The 25,445-nt window shown below is 41.0% G+C and overlaps 1 protein-coding gene across 2 annotated transcripts; it reads right to left on the bottom strand.

Moving 5' to 3' along the window:
• Positions 1 to 5,448: 5,448 nt before the first annotated feature.
• On the bottom strand, positions 5,449 to 24,681 carry LOC310865108 (scaffold protein ILK). 2 transcript variants are annotated; one of them, XM_083774109.1, is made up of 13 exons: positions 24,551 to 24,681; positions 23,271 to 23,520; positions 14,898 to 15,063; positions 12,365 to 12,460; positions 12,173 to 12,269; positions 11,997 to 12,080; positions 11,643 to 11,728; positions 11,378 to 11,487; positions 11,025 to 11,152; positions 10,708 to 10,829; positions 10,299 to 10,398; positions 8,293 to 8,423; positions 5,449 to 8,069 (listed from the first exon to the last, which is right to left on the bottom strand). In XM_083774109.1, the coding sequence occupies exons 2-13, from the start codon at positions 23,357 to 23,359 to the stop codon at positions 7,920 to 7,922; spliced, it is 1,359 nt and encodes a 452-aa protein (XP_083630235.1). In that variant the 5' UTR covers positions 23,360 to 23,520; positions 24,551 to 24,681; the 3' UTR covers positions 5,449 to 7,919. The 2 variants fall into 2 exon arrangements, with proteins under 2 accessions (XP_083630235.1, XP_083630236.1); XM_083774110.1 differs by having other exon boundaries at positions 24,547 to 24,670.
• Between the last annotated feature and the right edge of the window lie 764 nt (positions 24,682 to 25,445).

Raw genomic sequence — 25,445 nt, 5'->3', positions numbered from 1 at the left:
ACCTGCGTCACAGATCCGTCACAGCCAGCCAGCCCACTTGCCACCGTGGTGGGACAGGACAGCCAGTCACCAGTGGGTGGGAGAGTCGGGAGACTGGGAGTCGTGGGACAGCACTAAGCCAAGAAGACTGTCTGTCTATGTATATACATTTGAATATCTATGATAGATAAGTCAGATTTGAAAAATACATTATGACAGTCTTGATCCAAGGCTAGGACAGCCAGGACAACACAACACACACAAATACATCCAGCCCAAATCAGCTACAAGACACAAATGTCGAAAACATGTAATTGGTGTAGGCTACACCATGTGTGTAGTGTGTATTGTACACAAACAGAATCGAAAAAACGTATTAACAAAATGGCCAATCAACAAATAATATGTTCCAATTAGTTCAACCATCCTTGTTTTTAAACAATAAATGTAGGCTTAATAATCAAATGTCTTTTAAACAATTTAAATGTATAATTAAACAATTAAAGTCTGTAGCGAGAAAAGGCCTTGTGCACACCTACAAGGACAGGTGCGTAGGAGCCGGCAACCAAATGTGAATCATGAGAAGCGTCCCGCACACAGTCTTCACTTTATAGAGCAACAGTTTTATTCAAATGACAACGTTTCGGTCTAAACGACCTTCATGTATCCTGTAGTGATACCTGTATGTGATTAGCCTGGCTAATAGTAAGTGATACCTGTAGTAATGTAGTAGTTAACTGTAGTAGTGTGATACCTGTAGCCAAAACGTTAGTTCCTTTTCCTCACTTATCTCCTCGAGAGGACTTTCTATACATTCCTGCTTTCAAGCGTGCAAATTATTTTTGGAGAGGAGTCTGTCCGGCCTTAAATGTCCCACATCTGGTCTGTTAAAACAACTAACTAGTGCTCTTCTGTATACACGCAGCACACGTCTCTGGAGGAGCCGGTATGTCAAACCTCTATTTAAATATTTACAACAAAACAAATCACACCCGTGTGAACTGAGTGGTGCAACTCCCCCCTCTCTCTCATTAGCAGGCAACAGTGCAGCTGCAGCACTCTCTCTCTCTGTCTGGCACAACAGCGCCCCTATACTGGTAGTCATACTGGTGACTACCAGTATAGGGTATTATGTGTTAGTATGTGACTAACACATAGGTTAACACAGACAGTCACATAGTCAGGTGAACACGGACATTGCTGTTCTTTGGAGTGGTTGCACCACTCAAAAAAAGGCAAGGGCTATGTGGAAAAATGCACACATCTCATAGTCTCAGAGGTCATGTACTCCGAGAAGTTTATTGCGGCCTGTGTGGCAGGGAATTGGGTCTTGAGTCTTGACTCCCGAGTACGAGACAAACAGCGTAATTAGCGGCGTGGCTTGCAGAGGAGCCGTATCAGCTGGCCCTAGAAACCCGGGCAGCCTTCTATTGGAGGCAGAAGGTGGCCGAGGGGTCACTGCACGGAGCCGTCACAGACTGGATGGTGGTCCTCAGGATCCAAGACACCTCCCGCAGACACCTCCCGCATGTTCTACAGTCTTCTGAGAGCTGGCAAGGCCACCGTGTACAAAGACCCCCCTTCCTCCCTCAAGAATGTGACAAACGTACAAAGACCCCCCTTCCTCCCTCAAGAATGTGACAAACGTGCTTGTTAATCCGGTGTCGGATATCCCAGAGAGTTCCGACGAACCCTGTATCACATCATCCAGCATCTCTTTGGGGACGATTGTGCGGTGACTGTCTTGCCCAGTGGACCTTCCCACAAGACTAGGGGCGCGTTCGGAAATAGCGCACTGTGCAATGCAATAATAGGAGAGTGTGCTCCGGTATTTCCGAACACACCCCAGGTCTCCGATGACCTTTCCCCTCTGGGGAACGAGTCTTCCTTCTTGATGGCTAATGAGAAGCTCAACCTCTTCTGGCCTGTCCAATTCCTCAAGCGTGACCTCTGGGAAGAAGTTTTGCAGTTTTTCCAGATTAAATTACGCAATTTCATTCAAGCCATGGGCTCTCCCTGTTCCTTTTTTTTTTTTTTTTTTTGCGGCTTACGCCTTTATTGATTTTTTAAGGGATAGAAAGTAGGCTGACAGGAAACGGGAGAGAGATGGGGGGATGACATGCGGTAAAGGCCGTGTCGGGTCCGGGAGTCGAACCCGCGGCACACCGCGACTGGATCACCAGTCCGGTGCCCAGACCGTTACGCTACGGCCTGGGCCCTCTCCCTGTTCCTTTGAGTGTTTTTTTTTACTTTAAATTTTATCCCACGATTTTGTAACGCATTTTTCACCCCTGTGTCAATTATCTATTCTAATGCGATCCTGGGCTCTACACACCCTCTACCAACCTAGTCCCCATATATAGGGGACATGGGGAGAGCAACGGACTTGAACTCATGCCTCCTTCATGCCTGAGTGTCCAAGTTGCTCCTTTACACCTGACAGGGTGTAGCGCGTACACAGGGTGGTTGGACATTCCTTTTGGAGTCTTGACTCTGAGGAGATATCTGTGTCTTCACTTTCATCCACCAACCCCATGCATACATGACTAAAGTTAAGTTCGTCTTTTAGCAGCCTAATGGGTAATGTAGTTTATGTCTGATGCAAGGTCAATGTCCCAATCTTCTGACCTGCATTTGCTGTGACTTGCATCAGCATCATGATGACAGGAAGTTCTGAGAGCCCATGTTCAGCCCAAGAGGCAAGAACGCCCGTTGTTCCTCATTAGTATGCTTTTCCCATTTCTTCCACTTTTTCCCTCTTCACCTCGTGGCTTGACTTCTTTAGGGAAGAGGAAATAATGGGTCTGCAGCACTGCCTCCCCTTCCATTGCAGATAGGTTGGTTTGACACTACCGGTGCTGTCGGTTGGGGTGGTGCTTCCTCAAATTTCCGTATTCTCAGCCTGATGAGGGATTTTCTTAGGCCCTCGAGCCTTGCATTCATCTCATCCCTGGATTCCACAGGGATTCTCTCTCCCATGTGGACATTGTGGAGATCAACTGGTCTGAGATCTTCTAAAGTGTCACTTTTCACCGGCACATTGTCTGCTGCCTCATTTGCCCTCGCTTCAATAATTGCAGTTACTAGTTCCTCTCTACCATACTTGGACCACACGATTGTCTGAACAGTGTTTATTATCTCCGCTAGCTTTGTCTTGGCTTATCTTAAAAGTGGTTTCGATGTCGGCCTCTTGCTGCTCATCAAGCCTTGCTCCTTCAGCCCAATCCTGACATCTTCATTTGAATCGAGCACTGCTCTGAAACAGTCCGACAGTATATTGAACTCTTTCATTAACTCTGATTGCAGCATGCCGTCTGCTCCCCTTAAAATATGGTTGGCTTGTTTGGTGAAGCGGCTTTTCGCCATGGTCCTCTCCTTTAGTTCCTCAACGTCTTATCCAGCCCATATTCTGCCATCTTTATTTCCTTCTTGTCAACAGCTTTAACCTGGACTGAAGCCTTTAGCTTCGGTCCAGGCTGCTCACAGTTGGTTTACTTTGTTCCACTCCGTTTTCCAACTCAATTCAACTTTTCATGCACAGTTGGCTTCATTTGTTGATTTCTGTCAGGTTGTAAACCTTCGAAAACAGAAAGACAAAGATTAACAACATGGCCAATCAACAAATAATATACTTTAAACAATGTTCCAATTAGTTCAACCATCCTTGTTTTTAAACAATAAATGTAGGCTAAATAATCAAATGTCTTTTAAACAATTTAAATGTATTTTAAACAATTAGTCAAATAACAGGGACAAACGTTTCAGCTATCCAGCCTTCATCAGTGTGGAGTGACTGAATGTAGGTTCCTTTTAAAAAGGAGTGGTGACATAGTGCAGGTGCACAAATCACCGCTAATCACCTCACATCACACAATCAAACAATTAAAGTCAACATTAAGAGGTTGTAGCTCAGCTCTTTTTCAACTAGGTTTTAAACCCTTGATATAGAAAATTATTATTGTCCATATAAATCTTTAACTTTGTCTTATACTTTTGTAAAGTTATACTTCAAAACTTTTCCAACACAAATGAAAACTTCCAAATACAAGCTGAAAACAATACTGCATTGTGTTCCTTCCCCAATCCAAATTAGCAGTTAAACCATACTAAACACATTCGCTTTTAGATCAGGTTTTAACACATTAAGCGGTATTGCAAATATAATGACTGAAAATAAAACATCACCGACCATTGGCCTCCTTGAACTTGCTTCTTGTCTCTGGTTCTTTGTTTGTGAGAATGCTGAGTGCTCCCTCCAGCCTTTTCAGGTGTTCCAGCTTAGGCAAACGAGGAGCCATCTTGCTGGTGCACTCTGGGAGATGTAGTTACCTGAGGTCTGAGGTGTCATGCTCTGACCAAGATTCTTGCTCCATTTCAACAGTTATTTATTTATTTACAGTAGCCTACACATGAATGATCATTTCAATCAAACATGATATCATGTAATTGTGCCGGATTTAACTATAAGCTAATTTCCCAAATTCCTTCTGTAGTCCCACATTAAACCATAGCAACATGATAAAACAGAGAGAACTGCCTAAAAACATTTTTTTCAGAATATCAATTAAATCCAACAAAAAACCCACATACACCAAAGTCTATAGGCTTATTGTTAATATTTTCACAATACAATAGAATATCTAAAGCCTAATTTGAAATATCAACCTTTAAAAAGCATAACAATGGTCATCTAAGACATTTTAACCATTGTTGTGTCTTACAGTACAGTAGTAGTAGAGTGACTGGGAGGCTATTCCATTGTGGCCTAGAATTTCCAAAAGTGGTCGATGGACCTCACAGTCAACGCCGGTCTGACCTATATTGTCACCTCCAGTGTCTCTCTTCCTGTGGATAAAATCACACACTGGAGGAGCCGGCCAGTCCATGTAGACAAAGCTTAAAAAGTGATAATGAAATGGTATGAACCATGGTTTGAAGGTTTCTTTAAGCCAGCCCAGTGCCACAGTGGAAGAGCACAGCAACACATTCATCTTTGCTTACCAGTGACCTTGGAAATGTAATGGGACACAAAGGCACAGTTGGCTTGTTGTCTTACACAATCTGATTCTTGCATGTACACCAACCACATAATAAAACTAGAAATCTGTGCTCAGAACAGCGCATATCTTCGCCAGGCCGGATGGGCCTACTCAGAGCTACAGTACCCGAGGTCCAAGGAAGCCACACTTTTTGCATTTGTAACACGTACCTATGGTTGGAACTCGGAAGGGGAAGCCCTTTTGCAGGCATGCAATATGCCCCTCAATATGCAATTTAAATTGAGTTGATCGCATCCATAATAAGCCATATACCACTTTAATATCCACAACATTATCATGCAGAATTCACACGACCGGGAGGCGGGATGGTTTGGTTGGAGTCTCTATTTTGTGCCAATGTAGCCAATAATCCTCTATTGAATTCCGCATATACAATCACGTTAGACTATCACACAAGGTGCTCATCTTGTTCTTTTTAATATACTTTTATAAATACATTTGTTTAAGACATGCTTGATTTTGGCTTTTACCCCTTGTGTTTCAACACAAACAAGCAAGCTGTTGGAGTCACAGAAACAATGCAAGTAGAAAAAGAGAGGGGGGAAAAGGAAGGAAACAAAGTGACAGTTTGAACAATATTAATGCTACTATGCCTGTTGTGTGTGTAGGTGATCTGAGTGTGAAATATTGGCAGTGTAGCATCTGGCATGGCAAGAACAGAAAGATTAACAAATAGGAGCCTATGCTTATTACATTTATGAAAAAATTAATTAGGACCGGAGTAATCTGAAAACATGTCATGCTCCGTAGAAGTCTGTACAAAACTTTGTTCAGATCTTAGAATAATGGTTGAAAATGGTTGAAAATAATGGATGAATAAGAACATCAAAAGTCACTCTCACTGTCTATTTAACTATGGTCTTGGTGCAAATATACTGTAGATTTGAGTTAATTTAATTACAATTTAAAGACAGGAATTATTGATCATGATTGATTGATATACAAATTTGAAAGCAGCTTTGCCAATGTTACAATAATCAACTTGAACGGAAATATTCTGCTGTAGAAACCAGTTGTTTAGACAAACATTGCATTTTCCACACATCACATAAGATACATAGATAAAATAAAATATACATACAAAGGATTGAAATTTGTCCAGATTGGCAACTATCTGAGAAAACAACCGCCATCTCCTAATCAAATCCAAGCTAATCGTGCAATATTGTAAACATACTTGTGGGATCGACTCATTCATGACCATTTGCTTAATGTTACATTGTTTAGCAATGTTTAAATTAGGGCTGGGACTAACTGATTGAGATTAATTAATTACAGAAACAATAACGCAATTAAAACATTTAACACATTTTAATTGGGCATAGTTTTTGCACCACAGAATCTTTCTCACTGGACGAATTTCAGGCGTACCGATCATACCGGTGAACACAATGGGAGAAGGCGATCAGACAACTTTGCTTGGCCCAGTGGATGGGTAATATATATAGAAAAGAATCTCTCATTGATTCACTCGTATACCAAAATCTGTTTTAATTGACCATAAAGCTTCTCAGGTCGAAGATTTATATGAGAGTGAAATGCGATTAATTAGATTTTGTTTTAAATTGAGAACCAGCCCTAGTTTAAATGCTTGATGTCAGACAGTAGTCAGTTATACTTCCCCTTTGCATATCATTTGGCAAAAATATCAAACACTTTTTCAGAAGACAAGCTTTGGGTTAATACGGCATGTGTTTGTTTTTTATTAAAAGCTTCCATTTTAGGGAGGTCAATTACAGTGTGACCTTTGGATAGTGGGCCCTCTCCAGAAGTACACATAATGAATATGGCCAGGAAGCAGTGACAGGCAGTTATCATGCCCTCCACAGGTTATTCAGTCCCAACCCACATTAATGCTGCAACACATTTTAATGAAAACAGTATTTTAACCAATCTGTATGGAGTACATTAAGATACAACTAGCAGTCGGAGGTGCTCTCAACACTCTTCCATTGAAGAATTAAGACCCTGGTGTTGGGTAGGACGCATACTGGTGTAGTATCCCTGCCAGAAGGTCATAATAAGACCCACATCTCCCCTGTCAAAGTGCAGGGTCTCTTAAATTCTTTAATGAGTGGTAGATGGTGGTTTGGTCAGCCACACAGGAAAACGGTGTTCGAATCCCAGGTGTTACAGTTGCAATTTACTCTCATTAGGAGAATATTTACGGACTGCAATTTTAATGATGGGGTGCCATGATATTTTGCCATCCTAAAACATGAACAGGTATTATAAGGAGGAAGATTAAAAAAAAAAAAAGTGTATAGCATTTGTTAAAATGTAGTTTTTGTTGACAGTGGACACACCCACCAGTTCATTAAGTTTGGCATGTTGATAATGAGTAGTGATCCACCTTGTATGATAAAGGGGGAGGGTTAGGGGAGGGGATGATAATGTGATGTCACTATATCAGTTTTTTTCATTGGCACGTTTGACTGTCAAGGTTTCAGCCTCCGGGAAGAAACCCTAAATACAAAGGGAAGACATCATTGCACATAACCACACCAAGGGGGTTAATGAAGTACTGTCACCCCAAACACATGAAAAACTGGAAAAAAATACAAAAATCACGGCACTCCATCTTTAACACACCTTTTAAGTTTGAGCACCCAATACTTCACTGCTGTGAAGACATCATGTGACAGTGACAAAGATGAAGGAAAAAAATCACATTATTGATAACAAAAATAAACATCATACTTGAATAAAATAAGTGGCTGCTGCCAGAGACAGAAGCTACAGTGGCAATGAGTGCAACGGTAGTGTAAGAATAAGAGTTTAAGGCAATACTGGTAAGCACCACACCACCACATCTGAACGATATCACGAGCGAGATATCTTGGATTCCAAGGGGTTCATTCAAAGAGGGCAGAGGTGTTTTCATTTGTCCTGCATTTTCTCCAGAATAGGTACAATCATGTCAAATTTAGGCCTCTTGGCTGGGTCTTCGTTCATGCATATCTTCATAAGCTTGCAGATGTGGGGCGAAATCCCAGGAGGGATGGTAGGTCTCAGGCCCTCTAAGGCGATCTAAAAGGAAAAACAAACAGATATTAGGCGCTGTAGAGAAAACGACTCAATTTAAATTATACATTTGGAAAATACACATTTGCAAAAATCTGTCTTCACATTGTTTCTGATTTAAGTGTATTGACGGTTTGTAGTAAAAGCTATATCATATCAAGTCTCAAGCGTGAGTATATGCAACACAGTTTAGTACCCCCAGCAGCAATAGACCTGCTCTACAACATACTTTCATGCCTATCTCCATGTTCGACAGGTCAGCGAAAGGCACTTCTCTTGTGACCAACTCCCAGAGGAGCACAGCAAAGCTCCACATGTCAGATGACCGGCGGTTGATCTCCTCAGGCTTCTTCTGGAGGGCTAGACGAAGAGCACCAAATTAACATAACACTAGCAACATGTACATACAAGCAATGTTTTATTTTTTTGTGGCGCAGTTGACACAGGTATAGCATGCATTTAGGAAAAGAGAAGGGAACCCACACACTCATGTCACTTTTTTAACCCAGCACCTCCACGAAGTGATGTGCGTATTTTACTATAGTTTCTATAGCATGTATTTAGACCAAATTCAGGACGCAAAATATTTCAACAATAAATCACATAATACCTCATCATAGTATCATTGGTAATACATTTCCGCTTGGTTCTTTGGGTATAAAGGCCTTGATTACATTCTTCAGTTCTCAGGTTCATTTGTCATTATCCTTGCGTTTCAGTGTAGCACGATGGGATGTCCCAGAATGTTCTTCAATTAAACAAAGAAAACCGAAGGAATTGTTTTTGGAGGCAAGGAAGAATGATTATGATGTATTTTTTCTTACAGGGGTCCATGGATTATTTCCTTATTTTTCTAATGTAGCACGAAATGAGTTGCAATTCCAGGCATCATTTATTCAAACAAGGCATCTTCCATATAGTTACATCAGGTTACCAGCATAACAAAGTCATCTTTCCATAGTATAGCTGCTATACTATGGAAAGATGACTTTTAATGTGCTATACTATAGCACATTAACGCCAGGCCAAGCCTGTCCATCATGGTCTCCTCCGTTCTCTAACTCCAACAAATCTCCCCCCCAACTCTTCTGTGTCCCATCTCTTTATACATCTATAACATGCAGTGGGTGTCACCTTTGTCCCTTTGTGTGTGTGCAGTGGGTGTCACCTTTGTGTGTGTGTGAGTGTGTGTGTGTCAGGGGAAACAGCTAAGTCAAAGACCCCCAGCTGTGACAGGCATTGTAGTATAATACAATGCATAGAAATAAAAAATTAGCCTCCTAGAATGGCTCTGATCAACCAGTATAGCACCAGGTGGTCTTCCTGAGTGATAAACCCTCACAATGTGTTGCCTATAGCAACTTTTAGAGATAACCTGCAGATAGCCTTTAGAGCTTCAGTTCTAGTCGGTCACTTTGGTGAGACACTGGAGTGAGATCAGGGATAAATACAGAGTTAAAGTTATATGTACAATTATGACTAACCATGTAGTTATGAATATGCTATATATGATTCATAATACACCACAATTATAAGTCAGAATTCGGTTTCAATTATTTGATGTTAAAAACCACAACGCAAGCCAGAGAAATGTTGTAGTCATGGGATCAGACCTGAATTTCAACAGCCACATTAAGACAATTAAACTCAACCTGCTATCACCTTCAGAATTCATTAAGGATTAAACGATAGACGACCTGTAAAGACAACGATAGCATTGTCTTTACAAGTCTCCAACTGCAGTTGATTCAGAACGCTGCTGCTCGAGTCCTTACTAATACCAAGAATGTGCCCCAGTTCATAGACTTGCTCCCTGTCTGTTAAAATTGGACAGATCATCATTAAATAATGATCACATTATTTAATCATTTGTTTCAAAATACTACAGTTGGTTTATAAATAATTTGAAATAAATAAATAAAGCATTGAATTTATGCACCAGATATCTGCAACAAATCCCCAAAAACCTCAAGTGTCAGTTATTATTTCATATAATTTTATTCTTTTTTTATCCAATTTTTATTTTTAACTTTTTTATTGGATACTGTAGTATTGTATAATTCATTTGTTTTTCACTGTCTGGTTAATGGAATGTAAAGTTTGAATTGAACTTTTCTTGCCTTGTAGATTGCAATGCATACACTTGAAATACGCTGATGCAGTATAAAGTTCCCTAGATCCTTCTTTTATCTTTGAGTGTTCACTTCAGGTACTGATTTCACGAGCCAGGCCTACCTTCAGGGGCTACCCATGCAGGAGAGTACATCCTGCCAGGACACTGGAAGGAGAACTTTACATCTGCCATGCTGATCCTAGCCGTCATGTCCTCGTCTATCTGCAGACACATGAACAGAAGAGTCTCTTTGACATATAAACAATGTTACTAAGCTGCTCAGGTGGTGCAGGGGCAAAGTAGTACCTGTCCACCACAGCGGAATACCCCCGGAAGAGCCCCTCACTGGCATGTGAGCCAGTAGGGTACGATAGCAATGTCAACACAGAAATGTGTGTTGACGGTTAGTTGCCATATTCATCCACCCGGGTCCGATCGCACTTTATTCAGAGAAGATCTACAGCAACTTAATCGTACCATCATTATCATTACACATCATGCTCAGTATTGCTTTATTAAAAAATGTCTTACCATAACACTCTTGCTGTTGAGATAGTGGCGAGGAATCATAGGTTCAAGTGTGTGCAAGAAGGCCTGTCCACAGGCAATGTCCAGGGCAAACTTCACTGCCTGTGTCTGGTCCACCACAAAATCTGATTGCCGAACAACAAATTCACATGTCATTTATTTGCACTCATTTATTTGCACACATGCTCAATAAGTATTTTAATTATTACTACTCAACAAACAGTGATAAGACCATGTAATGACAAACATTAAGTGCTGCACTGTAATGTTCCAGCCTTGATGATGATTTGACTTTGTGAGCAGAGAATTACAGTACTCACTGGTGCCCTCATGCAGCACGTTGTAGAGCGAACCATAAGGCATCCAGTGTGTGATGATGATGGGGTGAGGGGTGGGTGGAGACTGACATGCTCCCAACATGGGCAGCACATTCGGGTGGGAAAATATCCTGGGATGTGCCAAAGAGGGACCGGGACAGGGGAGAGAGGTCGATGAGACAGAAAGAGGCAAACCCACATCTGATTCCACATAAACAGGAGGCTCCCACGTGAAGAGCAAATCCAACATAAAAATGATGAAATAGGCTTAGATCAATGAAATGCACACAGAGAAATGAATGACAGAGACAATAGAGGACAAAGACACCAAACAGAGTTAAATAGTCAATAATAACCTGAGCTTGGGATACTCCTCATTGAAGTCTCGGCTTTTCCTTGTGGTCCAGTCACGAACTTTTAGCACTTTAACAATTATTTCATTCCCTTGCCAGCGCCCTTGCCACAGCTATGGCAAATAAGTAGTGGACAAGGTTAATTACTAACTAACAAACAACACAAAACAGCTTTGCATTAATACAAACGCGAATTTGAACCGATTCATCCAGTCAGTAATATCAGAACATCACAATGAAACAAAATAAATGAAGAAAAGCTAAATACCTCTCCAGAATGGTTCTCATTTATCTTTGCCACAAGGGAGAGCTGCTTATAGTCAATTCCCGCATGTTTGTTCAAAGTGCCATTGCCTGCAAACACAGGATCCAGACCATATGAGTAATAAATAAAACCCTGGCAAATGCCCCATTCTTTACATGAAATTGAACCTACTACTTATTTAACATATTACTAAATACAGTGGAAATTCACTGTCACTTTAGGAACTGCCACCTCTAGCTATTGAGCACATTTTGAATGCATGTGTGCTGCACTCTACCACTCATCTAAAAACAAGCAATGGAAAGTCGCCAGCTAATATACACATACTACTGTATGTGTTTGTGCATCTGTACTTACGGGGTCGAGTTCTAGTGGTGCCTTTCCAGAATGTGTCCTTAAACGGAATCTTGGTCAAGTTCTGTCCCAATTTTTCTGCTTTCTCTGAGAGGAAATTGGATGCAAGTCAAAATACAAATCAAGGGATTAAGCTCTGAAACCTAAACACTGTAGACAAAACTAGACAATACGAGTACCTTTGAGAAGTTCTCGGAGGTGAGGTTTTGCCTTGTCCATGGGAGTTTCTCCATATTTGTTACAGATGCTTACCTGGGCTCCATTAGTCACCAGGTCCTAAAGGAGAGACATTTCAAGACTGTTCAAATGGCCATCATGGTACTAATCAACTGAAATATGTCCCAGTAATGACCACCAGAGGGTGCACTAACCTCAGCCACCAGATCTTGGCCCCAGAAGCAGGCATAATGCAGTGGTGTATTGCCATGCTCATTGGCAGTATTTGTGTCTGCTTTGCACTGGATAAGCTAAAACACAGAGAAACAATTGTACACAAAACAAGACTGGTCAGATTGTGTTTGGTCTGTATACAGCTATGGAATTATTGCCACCAATGATAAGACCGGATGATGACGTTCTTGTTGCCCGTGATAACATATCCACACTGTGCCATGTCTAATATTAAACTGCATAATGACCAGCAGCAGCAATTTATCCACTTAAGCCCTATATACTTAGTTTACCGGAGTCCCTCAGAGGTCTATACTACTTGATCCCCTCATGTTTCCCTCTACACACCAAATCTCAAAACAACAGACCAACAAGCTCACAACACGCCGCAAATCGTTGTGAGCTTGTAGATCGGCTATCTTCGCAGAATATTCGCCTATTATAACATGCCCAGAACAGTGACAATAGTAGCCTGACACTCGGTCTGATTTTCATTTAGTTTCACTTCATTGACAATAGGGTTTGTGTGGTTAAACAAACAAACTAAAAAATCAGGCTCACACCTTACTATTCAGTGAGACAGGAAAGTTAATAGAAGTTTTCTGAAAAAGACATTTGTGCTACACCAGTAACAAAATGTCATAAACGTATCATTAACCCATTTAACAAGTAAGACGCGCAAACGCGTGAAGCGAACGCAGCTCGTGTGTGTGTGGTTGTGTGTGTGTGTGCTACAGCTGCGCCCTGTGTGTGTGTGTGTGTGTGTGTGTGCGTGCGTGCGTGCCACAGCTGCGCCCTCTGGTGGCGGGCCGGTGGTGTAACAGCGTGACACCACACAGCGTGACACACACACACACAGACACTCAGCCCCTGCTGTCATAGTAAGTGGCTCACTGCGTTCGCAATAATATTGTATTCCATATTGCAGAGTAAACACCCTATATGTCCCAGGGCTATAAATATTACACAGGTACTGTATCTAATGATTTAGACCTCAGTGTCATTGTAACTTTGAATGTTTATAATATTGATTTACAATTAAGTATTCAATGATAAACTGCACTTCAAACAATAGGCATCTGAGCCTAACTCAAATGCACTAATCCTATTTTTATTTAATTCTTACTTTTAAAAGACTTTCCGATTAACTTGGGAGATTGTGTAAATGACTAAATGTTACAAAAAGAAAGAAAGAAAAATGGAACTAGATCTCCACCAGGGCAGGTCAGGTTGTGGCCTCCTGGTGGCGCTATAATAGGCCAATGTGAAAAGGGTGCCATTTCTTCTTACGCCGCAGCCTTGGATGGCATTTGGATGATTTGAGGCATTTTGTTCCAAAAATGTGTTTTGCAAAAATCCACCTGTTGGTGGAGCTATAACAGGGCAATGTGAAAAGGGTGGGATATATTCTGCAGCCTAGTAGGAAAGTCTGTGAAAGATTTCACGTAAATTGCACACTGCAGCTTTTTGTTCAAAACGGGCCAATCCTGCAAACTTTGAAAGCCAATGTTAGCCAATTAGGATGGAATATGAAATATCGGATAGATCAGTCTTGAACACATGACTATAGAGATACTGTGTAACAATTTGCGGGATTTTTTGAAAATCCCGCAAATCGGTTGGCATCCAGGGAGTGTGTGTGCAAAATTTGGCATCAACCGGGTTAACGGTGCCAGAGATTAGCTGGTAACAGACGGACGGTCGGTCGCACACACACACAAACTCACACACGGACACTCACACACACACAAAACATACTCTCTCCCCATGCCTTTGGCCTGGTGGAGACAAAAATACAATGTTTCATAGAATACTGTAATTGTTCTAGACTCTATTTTCCATCACAAGTAGTAACCAAGTTTTATAGCCTCTTTGCGCAACAGTCATCAAAATATTTAATTTATACTCCAGCATTGACAACCTCTGCCAGCACTTCCCTCTTTGTGAAATAACTTATTTAGTTATGAGCTACAAGAACAGACAAGACTTGTTGTTCAGTAGACATCAATTCCAGTTTCATAAGTTCAGAGGTTTCATAAGAGATACTTAAGAGATACCCATTTAGACCTGAGGCCGATTCTAAAATAAATTGCTTCTAATTCAGACAGTTTCCTGAAAAACCTAGTATAAGGTTTGCTCTGCTTACCTTTAGATGACCTTTATGTATTTTAGCGTACTGGACTGGTTAGTATAATATTAAATGAAAGAAATACAGACTTTAGACCAGAGATTTTATTCAATCCATCAGAACGTTGAAGAACGACTTTCGGTTGCCAGAACATAGGTCACAGGTGTATCCTTTTTCAATCATTACCGTCGAGAGGTACAAACACTAATAAGATGGATAATATTCCACTTATCATTAAATAGAGCTAAGCTGATGTGAGAACCTATGAACCTTATAGTCATGCATTCTGATTGGTGATCCTAGATCAGCACACCTCCTCCGCTGGAGGTTGTTACTGTACCTGTGAGGCAGTCTGCACATGCTTTGCGTGTTTGCACGGGTCTCACCTTGCCCACAATGTCACGATGGCCGTGGCTGGAAGCCAGATGCAGAGGCGTGTCATCTCCTCGGTTCATGACGTTAATGCGAGCCCCTCTCATGATGAGCATGTCCACCACACTGGAGCGTCCCTCCCTACAAGCCCAGTGGAGGGGACTGAAGCCATGGTCGTCCCTGTAACAACAAGAGAACACAGCACAGGCTAAACAGAAGCCTAAAACCAAAACAAAGTTACATGCAGTACTTTGCATCTAATGGTGCAGCAAATAACTTTTTTATTTAATTAATTTCATGAAAGGAAATATCACAGCCTCAATACAAATGGTTATTCTCGTTGAGAAAAATAGTACAACAGTTATCTTCCTCCAAGGTGCCTTTCTTTTTCAAAAAAGGAATTGTAGTAAGCCCTTTACAATTCCGAGTAGTACTAGTACAGAATGGCAATGCTCCCAAACGCATAGTCATAAAAGGTGCGATAAGCCTTTAAGTCCATCTGGTTTGAATTAAGGACTGGCCATAATTTATGTATACACACACTGACAGCCTTAAGGTAAGCCGACAAATAGTTAATAGGCTTTAAAGGAGGAGAAATTACCCTTCATAATTAAGTAAACTTTCACAGTAGGGCCACAAAGTACAGCTGTGTAAAAAAAATAAGGAAGGAAGTAGTGGGTGATGTCAGATTAAGTAATCATTCTCTCCTCTGTAAAAAAAAGTATAAATTAAATAAGGAAGCTGTAGCTGAATCAGGTGTATTGTGGAGGATTGAGCAAGTGTGATGCTGCTGGGCTGGGATGTCATTGTAATTCTGTGCAGCTGTCACGGTCATATCACTGAGATGGTGGCCCACTGGCCCTCAATACCTTTTACAGCATACATTCACAAAGGACCATGAGAGATATTATGCTACAGTTAAAAGACCCCGAGATCTGAGTAACAAAGGGAATCAGGAAAAGGGAGTGAAACAAACTAAGGATGATAGATTATCTGCCATCCTTATGGTCCAGAAACGTCCTTCGCCACAGTTACACATGCACACATAACATACATTATACAGTGGTGGAAAGTAATTAACAAAGTACATTTACTTAAGTAGAATTTTGAGGTATTGTTACTTTTGTATTTCCAATACTTTTACTACACTCGGATCCAAATATTGTACTTGTACTCCACTACATTTATTTGAAAACTTGGTTACTACTAAATACTAATAGACAATCTACAAGCTCACAATGCGTTGCGATGCGACACATTGTGATCTTTCAAAAGATTTCTGTACATGTCTAAACTTTATAACCGTGTCTCTCCTCTCCGGAGTAATCCTTATGATTTCTTCCTATGCTAAAAAGAAGGAGTCTGTGTTGTAGAACTGGTGATTTAATAAACAAAGATAATTCAAAGAAACAAATGCGATAAGCCAGGGTTCTAATTCTGTATCAACTGTCTGTAGTAAACAACAAAAATAATATATCTCTTCCTCTGATTAGAGTGACCGCTTCCCTCTACACACGAACTGAAAGTAAACACAACCAATCCCATAATAGTCCCGGTGGGCACGCTCAGCCCGCCAACCCAGTTAAAGGAACAATCCCCCTGTATATAACATAGGGTTACAACTTATGAAATGGGACATTCTGCATAATGAGCACTTAAGTACATTTTGATGCCAATACTTTTGTATTTTACTCAAACAAAATTTGAATACCAGACTTTTACTTTACGTAAAAGGAGTATGTCTACATTTTACTTAAGTAAAACATGAGAGTACTTTTTCCACCTCTGACTGCACATATACTATCCAGCTGCTCTGGACCATTATGTCGTACTAATGATCCTACATTTCTTTGGCTAATGATTCGTTCCCAATACCCTCCTCTCTGCCTGGCTTTTGTCCCACCCGCCACAATCGGAGCCTCTTCAAATCTTTTTCCAAGAGTATAGCTGGAAATTGCTGATGATTCGTCCCAGTTTCCACTCAATCCTGAATTTTGATATGGCTCTCACACAGGCTTACTATTTGTGCACAGTCCTCTGGCCTCCATATTAATGAAGTCATATTTTCCTGTAACAGAGAACTGTGGGGGTATTGTGACATGATAAGGAATCTAAACCCTCTGCCGCCGCCACCAATGCACAGCTTGCATTGATGCAGGCTCACACACATGCATATCCCCAGCAGTGATTCAGTGAGAACAGCCCCTGAGGCCCACAGAGACCCTCAGTTCTGGGACACACGTTCATCTGTGCATCTGGGTGACCTGCTGCAGCAATGTCGGACGAGCCCTGGAGTGCAATTTCCTCCAGGCAGGAACGTGGGGGTCAATGCCTGTCGACTCATTAGTTCAAGGCGAGAAGAGTGAAGGTCTTTTCTTTGCGTAGTAAATATGCCGAAATACAGACTCCATTATGCACAGTCACACACCCTCAAAAATATAAAAGGAAGTTTAACATAGAGCGGTTAGTAGTAGCTAATTAGATAGAAGGCAGTGTTGGTCATAGCTTATGAACGGACTTCAGTGCCTGGGTTTTCACCCTCTCCCCCATCAACTGCATGATTTATTTCAGGCACTCAGATTGGTAGACGGATGAGCCATGCAGAGACCCTATCTGCACTGTGTTTGGGCACTGACCATCACTGTCAGGCCACAGGAGAAAATGAGATGAACAGATTAATATTAGAGATGTCATCCATACAGAATAGCAAAGCAACAAAAATACCATAAACATAAGATGATATGATGAGTCAAGCGTCCCATTACAGAGTTGCATGAATGTCACACGAGCCTACTCAGTAACGCTTAATTTACCCTGTATACTATGTATGATGGTGTTGCTAGGCATAAAATAGCAGATCTACAAGCTCGAAATCGACAGTGATGCGACGGGCTGTGATTATAGATCAGGTACTTTCTGCAAGAGACACAGTCGTGCAACGAAGTATAAATCACGTTTAAGAGACCTTTAACTTTCCAATAAACAAAGCCATGGCTGCTGGATCAGATAGAGGCTGGAGTGTCCAAACAGACCCGAGTCTGACCTGTCCCTCACAGACATAGGGCCCTATATCTTCCACATCGCCTTACCCCTTATCCCAAAACATTGTAGCCATATTATACTATTTTTTTTAAACATTTTAAAATAGTTCAACTAGCCGATTTACATCAACACATTGTGAGCTTTTTGAGCCATTTTAAAATGTTTTTCAAAATAGTAAAACATGGCAAAGAAGTTAAGGGATAAGGGTTAAGGTGGTGTGCAAGATAGGACCCATAATGTTAGAGATGTTGTCCTGGTACAAGCCAAGCCCAGCGGCAACTCCAGTCAGTTCAGTTTTCACACCCAGCAAAATCATAGTGGAAAATGTAATAAATCTCGAATAGTCAAATCAAGATGGTACACCTGCGCGAGATCCTCTCTTGTGCCACACGTCGCATTTTTCTAGCAGTTTTTAGATATGCAATAAAGTTAAAGGTAGGTATACATGAAAACAAAAGGTCCAAGAAGTACTGCTTTGTTTCCCCAGTGGTACAGAAAGCAGACTAACAAGGAAAATAATTCCTACTCTGCATTCAGGTGATTTTTTTAAATAGAGCAGGGTATCAGGGTCTGAAGCGTAGGGCTACTTCCACATTTCCTTCTAGCTTAATTCCAGAAGCTCAACAAAAAGCCATGGACCATGGATAACACACACACACCTAGCCAACAAAAACACTACAGGAAAGAACCCAAAGGAGTTTCCACTATTAGAACACAACCAAAAAAATAAAACAAGTAGGGTATTATGAGGCAAGGAAGAAGGTTGGGCAATGGTCACAGAGATTCGCTACTTAAACACATTTCCATTTATCAGGACAAGACATGTGGCATTATTCAATATGATTCACGGCCTTACTGTTGACCAATTGAGCATACCATAGTTTGTTTGGTCATGGACGAAGCCAAATTGTCCAATATTTTCCATTTATTTCAGTAATACAACTTTCAGAGGGGTGCAGTACGTACGTACGTACGTACGTACGTACGTACGTACGTACAGTAGTTCAGACTAGTCATTGGTCCGACAAACGACAACCCACCTCAAACCCTAACCTAACCATAACCGCGGGAGCAGTCAAAACCGTTATGGTGCTCCCTAAACGAATGTCCCACAGATCTAGTGTTCAGTTAGGTCTCCCTGATGAGGCAGCAGCATTGTACATCTATAATATGGCCACCCTTTTTCCAAACATTACAATGAACTCTTCTCAACCAGGAGGAAATGCTATGGGGAAATGAGTGGTACTATCTAATACCACTGGGAGACGAATACCGGAAACACTAGAGTCAAACAGGGGAATGTGATATGCTCTACTTATACGTTCCTTCAGCTAAAAAGTCCTGACAGTTCACGGTTGTATGCATGCATAGATGCGAATTGTCTGCACCGTCATGGCCACGCAAATCCTCATAATTCTTTAGGTCCTGCCCATTACAATAATTTCCTCCCCCTGTTCCCTTGAGGCCTACGAGTATGTGTTTCTGTTATTCCTTGTTTGGAGATTTAGCATTCCACTACTACTATTCCACAGCATTGTACTACTACTTTGTCCTGGATTCACATTTGTGTCACACAGACAGAAATAAGTAGGCACGGTTGATAGTCAAAATGGTGGATATTGAGACGTCTATGCCTAATAAACAGCAAGGCATGGAATAGAAATGTATATCTTGAATCCTACTGTACTGTAATGTGACTGCAGCAGGGAAAAATGCTAGAGTTGCTGTGTTTACCCCACTGGGAAAGATATATCAACCAGGAAAAGGAACTTGACATGCAATCAGTTAATGGAAAATAATTAGGTCTACACACCCCATAGCAAAACAGAGCAAAACAATGATCATTTGTGCAAATTATTAGAGTGAAAGGGACATTCTAGAAATACTCAAAATTATTGTTGTAATTTGAGCATAATTCTCTCCAAGGCAAAGCAAATGACAATTCAATTAACTTAACCCACAAGAAAGTATTTTCCACAGGATAGATTAGCTTGATCCCGGCATACTGTTCACATTAGAGGTTGGAAAATAATGATTGCTGATCAGAATACTTCTGATTCTAGATGCTGCTGATAGCTAATGATCAAGTCCACATCGCAATGCACTTTCAGGGTGCAATGTAGACTTTTATTCAGAATACTTGGGGACAATGTGGAATAGCAAAGTCCAGGACAAATAACATACAATGAAAAGGTTCCTTTGAAAAAGTAATTATAATAGTTGCAACCTCATTCTGGCCTCTATTCAAGGATAGAGGCCAGATGAGGACTTCACACTATCAAATGTTATATTCTTAATAATAGCCTTATATAAGTCATATATATATATAGCCGGTCATGTTTTACAGCACTCAGTGCGGATTAGTTTCTGCTACCAAGGATACCTTAGGCATGACTGCATGGGATTAGTCTTCATACAGTAGTTCCTCTCCATCTAAAAGTCTTAACCAAAAATATACAACGAAATGCATTCTGTGACCGTAAAAATGGGAACGGTTATGAGCAAATTACAGAAAAACAGGGGACCTTTACCAGCATGATTTTGATTCCACTGAAATTACAAAGTCATGTGTCCATAAGGAAATGGGTTCACATCTCAGGTCAGGATCACATGAGAAATAGGGCAGGGTAGCCGGCACCAGAAATATGTTTAAGAATTATAATTATTTTGTCAAAATACCCATTGTACCTCTGTGTCTCCCTTTTATGCCCCTTATGTTGTTGGTTCTGGGGCCTGATATTGGAGGATTGTCCTTCTTTACTTTACTTATTTACTTTATTTATTATAATTACCAAAAAATATTAAAAATATGCAAAGTAATTAAAAAAACACAGCCCCCTAAAGCATTAGAACGACAATATCAGTCAGCAGAACCAAGAACGTTTGTTGTCAATGAATCTAACATGATTAAAATGCACAATTTAGGCAAGGCATGTCTGATCAAATGAATATCAAATAAAATATCTAAATATTGAATCAAGCAACAACAACAAAAAAAACAATGTAGGCATTAAAATTACTTTAAAATGTCTTTAAAAAGTGGAATACCACTTTAAATACCACAAATGCATGACATGACATGACACTTGGCCTCCCAAGCATAGGTAGTAGTGTTATAGAATTCTCAGCTGAGCATCATTGATGAGTTTATGGAACCACACAACAAAAGCGGCAAACGACAATTCACAGAATGGCTGAGTAATAGTAGCCAGCAGCACATGCTGCGTCTTCAAACTCCTGCTGCCTTCACTACACTGTTAGGAAATCCCAACTGGACTACCTTTTTGTTTGCTATGGCAGTTTTTCAGAGCAGTACATGAAATCTGGGATGTTGTTCAAGTTCACACAGCTGATTCGGGCATAACTTCAAGCCAACTTGGTGGAACAGGGGCCCAAGAAAATACATGTGGACAGTATTTGATTCTAGTGGTCATTGTTGATTAGTTTTCTCAATATGCTGTTCAGCAAGTAAACTGTGATAAACAAGTCACATTAACATTAGATCCATTTTCATATTATACAGACAGGTGACAAATGAAAGGTATATTCAGTGATTTCACTCAAAAAACCTTAGGTTTAGTTTTTGGCTGTGGGACCCAGCCTTTCGTCCAATCAGGATAGAGAGTCAAAAACGAGGTTTTTTGACCCCCAGGGGTTAACTGGGGACAGGGAGGAACTCCTTATATGGCCAGCACACTCTAATAGTAGGGAGGATTATCACAACAAAACAAAAAAATAAGTGATATTTGAATTAAGTGAAATCACTGAATATACCTTTAAAGGAAAAAAACGAGTGGCTTGCATTGTTACAGATGTACTGCAGTCAGAATAAAGTTACTGTACGGTCATGCTCTGTGGCATATATAAATCTGCATGAGCAGGCCCACCTGACCTTGATTTTGCATCAAGACAAATGGCAAGAGAAAACGTTCTAGCTTCCCTCCCTCAAACATTGCCAAACATTGGCCAATTGAGTTTGTGTAGACGCTCAACAAAGCTGGATGCACCACAGTGGATTCGAACCCACAACCTCTGTGGTGGTGGGCAGGGCACTTTACCACTACGCCACCAGCGTATATATTTTCTACGTCCGAGCATAGACATGGTAACGCCCCGCCTGCCTCTGATTAGCCTACCGACACTGCCGGCCGCACCAGTTTCCACCGAGGTGTCTGCTGCTGCGTGGTGTGAAATAAATAAATAATGCAAGTACGATATAATACAAGAGAATGACAGCTTGCATGCGCGACAGTAACTTTAATTTTTGTAGAAGAGGCAAACTAATATTGTTTTGTAACTACCCTTGCATCTCGGAGGACAGGCAAGACGGGCAGTGTCGGTAGGCCAATCAGAGGCAGACGGGGCGGTTACCATGTCTATGCTCGGACGTCAAATAGATATACGCACGCCACCCGAGTGCCATTTTCATTTTGATCAGTAAATACAGTTGGAACATTGTGATCGAAAGCACACTTTCAGTTGGCTGTTCTCTCTCCTTTAGCACTCCACTTCCGGTCACACCTGTCTTTGTTTACATTCCTAACTTTACACATTGTAACTGGAGTTGGTGACAGATTCTGTTGCGGAGCTCTAAATCTGAATCCGTCTTGAGAGATTACTTCCATGATATCAGTGCACAACTAGGGGTCATGAATGGTTTGATGAGTATGAAGATTATGTGGATCATATGCTATGGCTTTCGCAGTCACCGGCCTGATCTCAAGACAATGTTTCTGTTTGGGAGATTTTGGACCGACGTGTTAGAATAGACAACACATACCACTTCCACAACCGTCATCAAAATACAGAATAAGAGAATATCTTATATAGCTGAAATAGTCTTCCATCACTCCAATAGAGTTCCAGAGAATTGTACAATCTATTCCAAGGCACAAGCTGTTCTAGCGGCTCGTGCTGGCCCAACAACTTAAGCCTAATTTATACTTAGGCATACTGATCTACAAGCTCAAAGGACATAGAATGAGCTTGTAAATTGACTATTTTTGGTGCATGACATGGCACGCAAGTCGCAACCAAGTATAATTCATGCATAGCTACGGCACCCTTCATTTGTCACCCTCTGTATATTCCTGGTTTTAGTCTGTTGACTAAGAAATGAGAAGTAGGCTGACCATTATTTATTGAGCTAATATCATGAAAAAGATGTAAAGAAATATCTTGGATAAGGATTTGATCCTTATCCAAGATATGTCTTTACATCTACAGGCTGGGGTAGATATAGGCTTTGTGTTTGACATAGTTTTCTGCTCTCCAAGGAATAACGGAATTAACATTATAAATTAGCTGGTCAATTGTTTTCAAAGTGATGTTGACACTTGACTCACCCTTGATTGAGATCATTTTCTGTGTTGTCCAACCATAGACGAACTGCAACAGCATTGCCTTCTCTGCATTGTGTAAATATATCATCCATGGTAACTGTTATGTTGCACTTGCACTTCTGGGGGCAAGTAAGGGGCAGGGTTGGAATGACTGGGAAAAACAAAGGAGGGGCAACCAGAGGAAAATCAAATGTGGCCTGGCAGGCATTCGACCCTCATCTGGGATGATCACCTGGCAGTGGCACACACAGACCTAGAAGAGAAGAAGGAACATTCAAGTTGTATTAGATACAGGCAGCTAACAATCAATGTCCATTAGCCAGTGTACTTTAATAACAAATAATAAAATGGTTTATCTCAACTCATGCTAGAAATATATTTTCACATTAATGGTAACAGCAATGTTATGACAACACAGCCAGGAGGTTAACAAGAATCTTGGGAGTGTCTGTGCAGTAGTAAAGTGTTTTTTGTTTTAGTAAAGTCTGGTGACGTGAGGTTGTTTGTAGCATGGACCAGAGCTACACGAGCAATGCTATCTACTGTATAGTGTATACATCTACAGCCTACATGTATCGTTCTGGGTGTGTATGCAGCTCAGCTGACTGATCAGAGTTTTGCAATGATGTGATTCAACACTTGGTCAAGATTGCTATCACGGTGACTCACAACTCCTGTGCTGTACGATTTCTCTGACTCAAAGTGAGCTATTACGAATTGAACGTTTAGCCCAGAATGGACAATTACCACGACTTGTAGACTAGTCCCAGTATGTTCTCTCAGCACTACGCTCATTCTGTAGCTCGGGGCTACAGAATGAACGTAGTGCTGAGGGAACATACTGGGGCTACTTGCAGACCAAACTTTACTTGTCATTAACGTGAACCTACTTTTCACAGAAACAAAGACAATATAAGATTAAACATTTCGTATTAGCACCATAATATTACATCAGTTCTCATATAATTTATCCAGTTCTTCTACACATCTGATGGAAGCGAAGTGAACAATTCCAACATTGCCCATAGCTCGTTTTGAAATATATAAATGTATACCCATCTATAAAAAGGCTACCTATGCCCTAATAGTAGAGTGAAACGGTCCATAAAGTGGCTACTTTGGCCCCTGATAGGTTTGCTAACAACAAAAGCTATTAACTGACCAAATTGTCTTGACGCCTCGGATCTCTAGGACGCTTGATGAAAAACGGAAGCATATAAAACCATCCTTTCGAGGTTTTACAACAAAATAAGAGACAGCACATTCAAAGACAAGACACCTACCGGGTATATTCAAATGTGCGCGGCCATCTAATGACACAACAAGTTCTTCAATATATATATATATGTGTATATCCATAAGATCGAATGCAGAATCAGTCAATTCCGTGCAACGTCCACACCCTCGCCGTACGTGGTGGTAACTATTTGGAACTATACATCCCATAGCGCGGAGGGATGCTCGCGCCATTGGCTATAATGGGGGACAAAATAATTCGACGATTTTCCATTTAAAATTCATCAAATATTTTTAGGAGATGCATTTTATAATTCACTACATAAACAGTCTGTAATCAAAATCTATAGATTACAGACTAAAATAATACAAAATAAAAACATGATGAAAAACACAGTTCCCTAACAACCAACTAGCCAATCAGAGGCTTCAGAGCGCGACCAATCCTACCTTCGAGCTGTGGGATCCATACTATACACAGCATATGTATGTAGCGCCCTCTATCAGACAGCAATAAACTGCAAAGTATGCACTCCCCCAGGCTACATTTTTATTAGCCCTCTCCCACTCTCGTATTCATACGAGAGTCAAGGCTTAACTGCACCCTGTTTTTTGCGCTCGCTACATTTACAACTTTTACGTATATATAAACATTCGGAATTCAAATATAAAGTACTCACAATTTGTCCCACGGGTGTTAGTTAGTTGCTGCCCCAGCGATTAGAATTGCTGCATCCCGCGTTGTTTAATAAAAAGCATTTTTATCCGAGCTGTTATTTTGCCATTGGCTTTCAACTACGCGCCCCTATCGGTCGGGAGGAGGGTGGCACTCGGTGTGTTCGATATAGGTACGCTGACCGCCCTGCCAATACAGACTAATAGGCGAGTGCGCTCCCGGTGTGCAACTGTGGATTTCCCAAACGAACCCCGTTTGAAAAAAGT

Source organism: Protomyctophum parallelum, assembly GCF_964188405.1.
Source record: "Protomyctophum parallelum genome assembly, chromosome: 9".
Classification (NCBI taxonomy): domain Eukaryota; kingdom Metazoa; phylum Chordata; class Actinopteri; order Myctophiformes; family Myctophidae; genus Protomyctophum; species Protomyctophum parallelum.
The sequence above is the reverse complement of the archived record's forward strand: the minus strand, read 5'-3'. Positions and strand labels throughout refer to the sequence as shown.

Excerpts from the sequence above, each read along its gene's own strand:
- LOC310865108 (XM_083774109.1), bottom strand. The coding sequence starts at position 23,359 with ATGGATGATATATTTACACAATGCAGAGAAGGCAATGCTGTTGCAGTT. Across the intron at positions 12,081-12,172 it reads CCTCCGAGAACTTCTCAAAG|AGAAAGCAGAAAAATTGGGA; the intron begins GTACTCGTATTG and ends ATTTCCTCTCAG. Across the intron at positions 11,153-11,377 it reads GAGGAGTATCCCAAGCTCAG|GATATTTTCCCACCCGAATG; the intron begins GTTATTATTGAC and ends GGCACATCCCAG.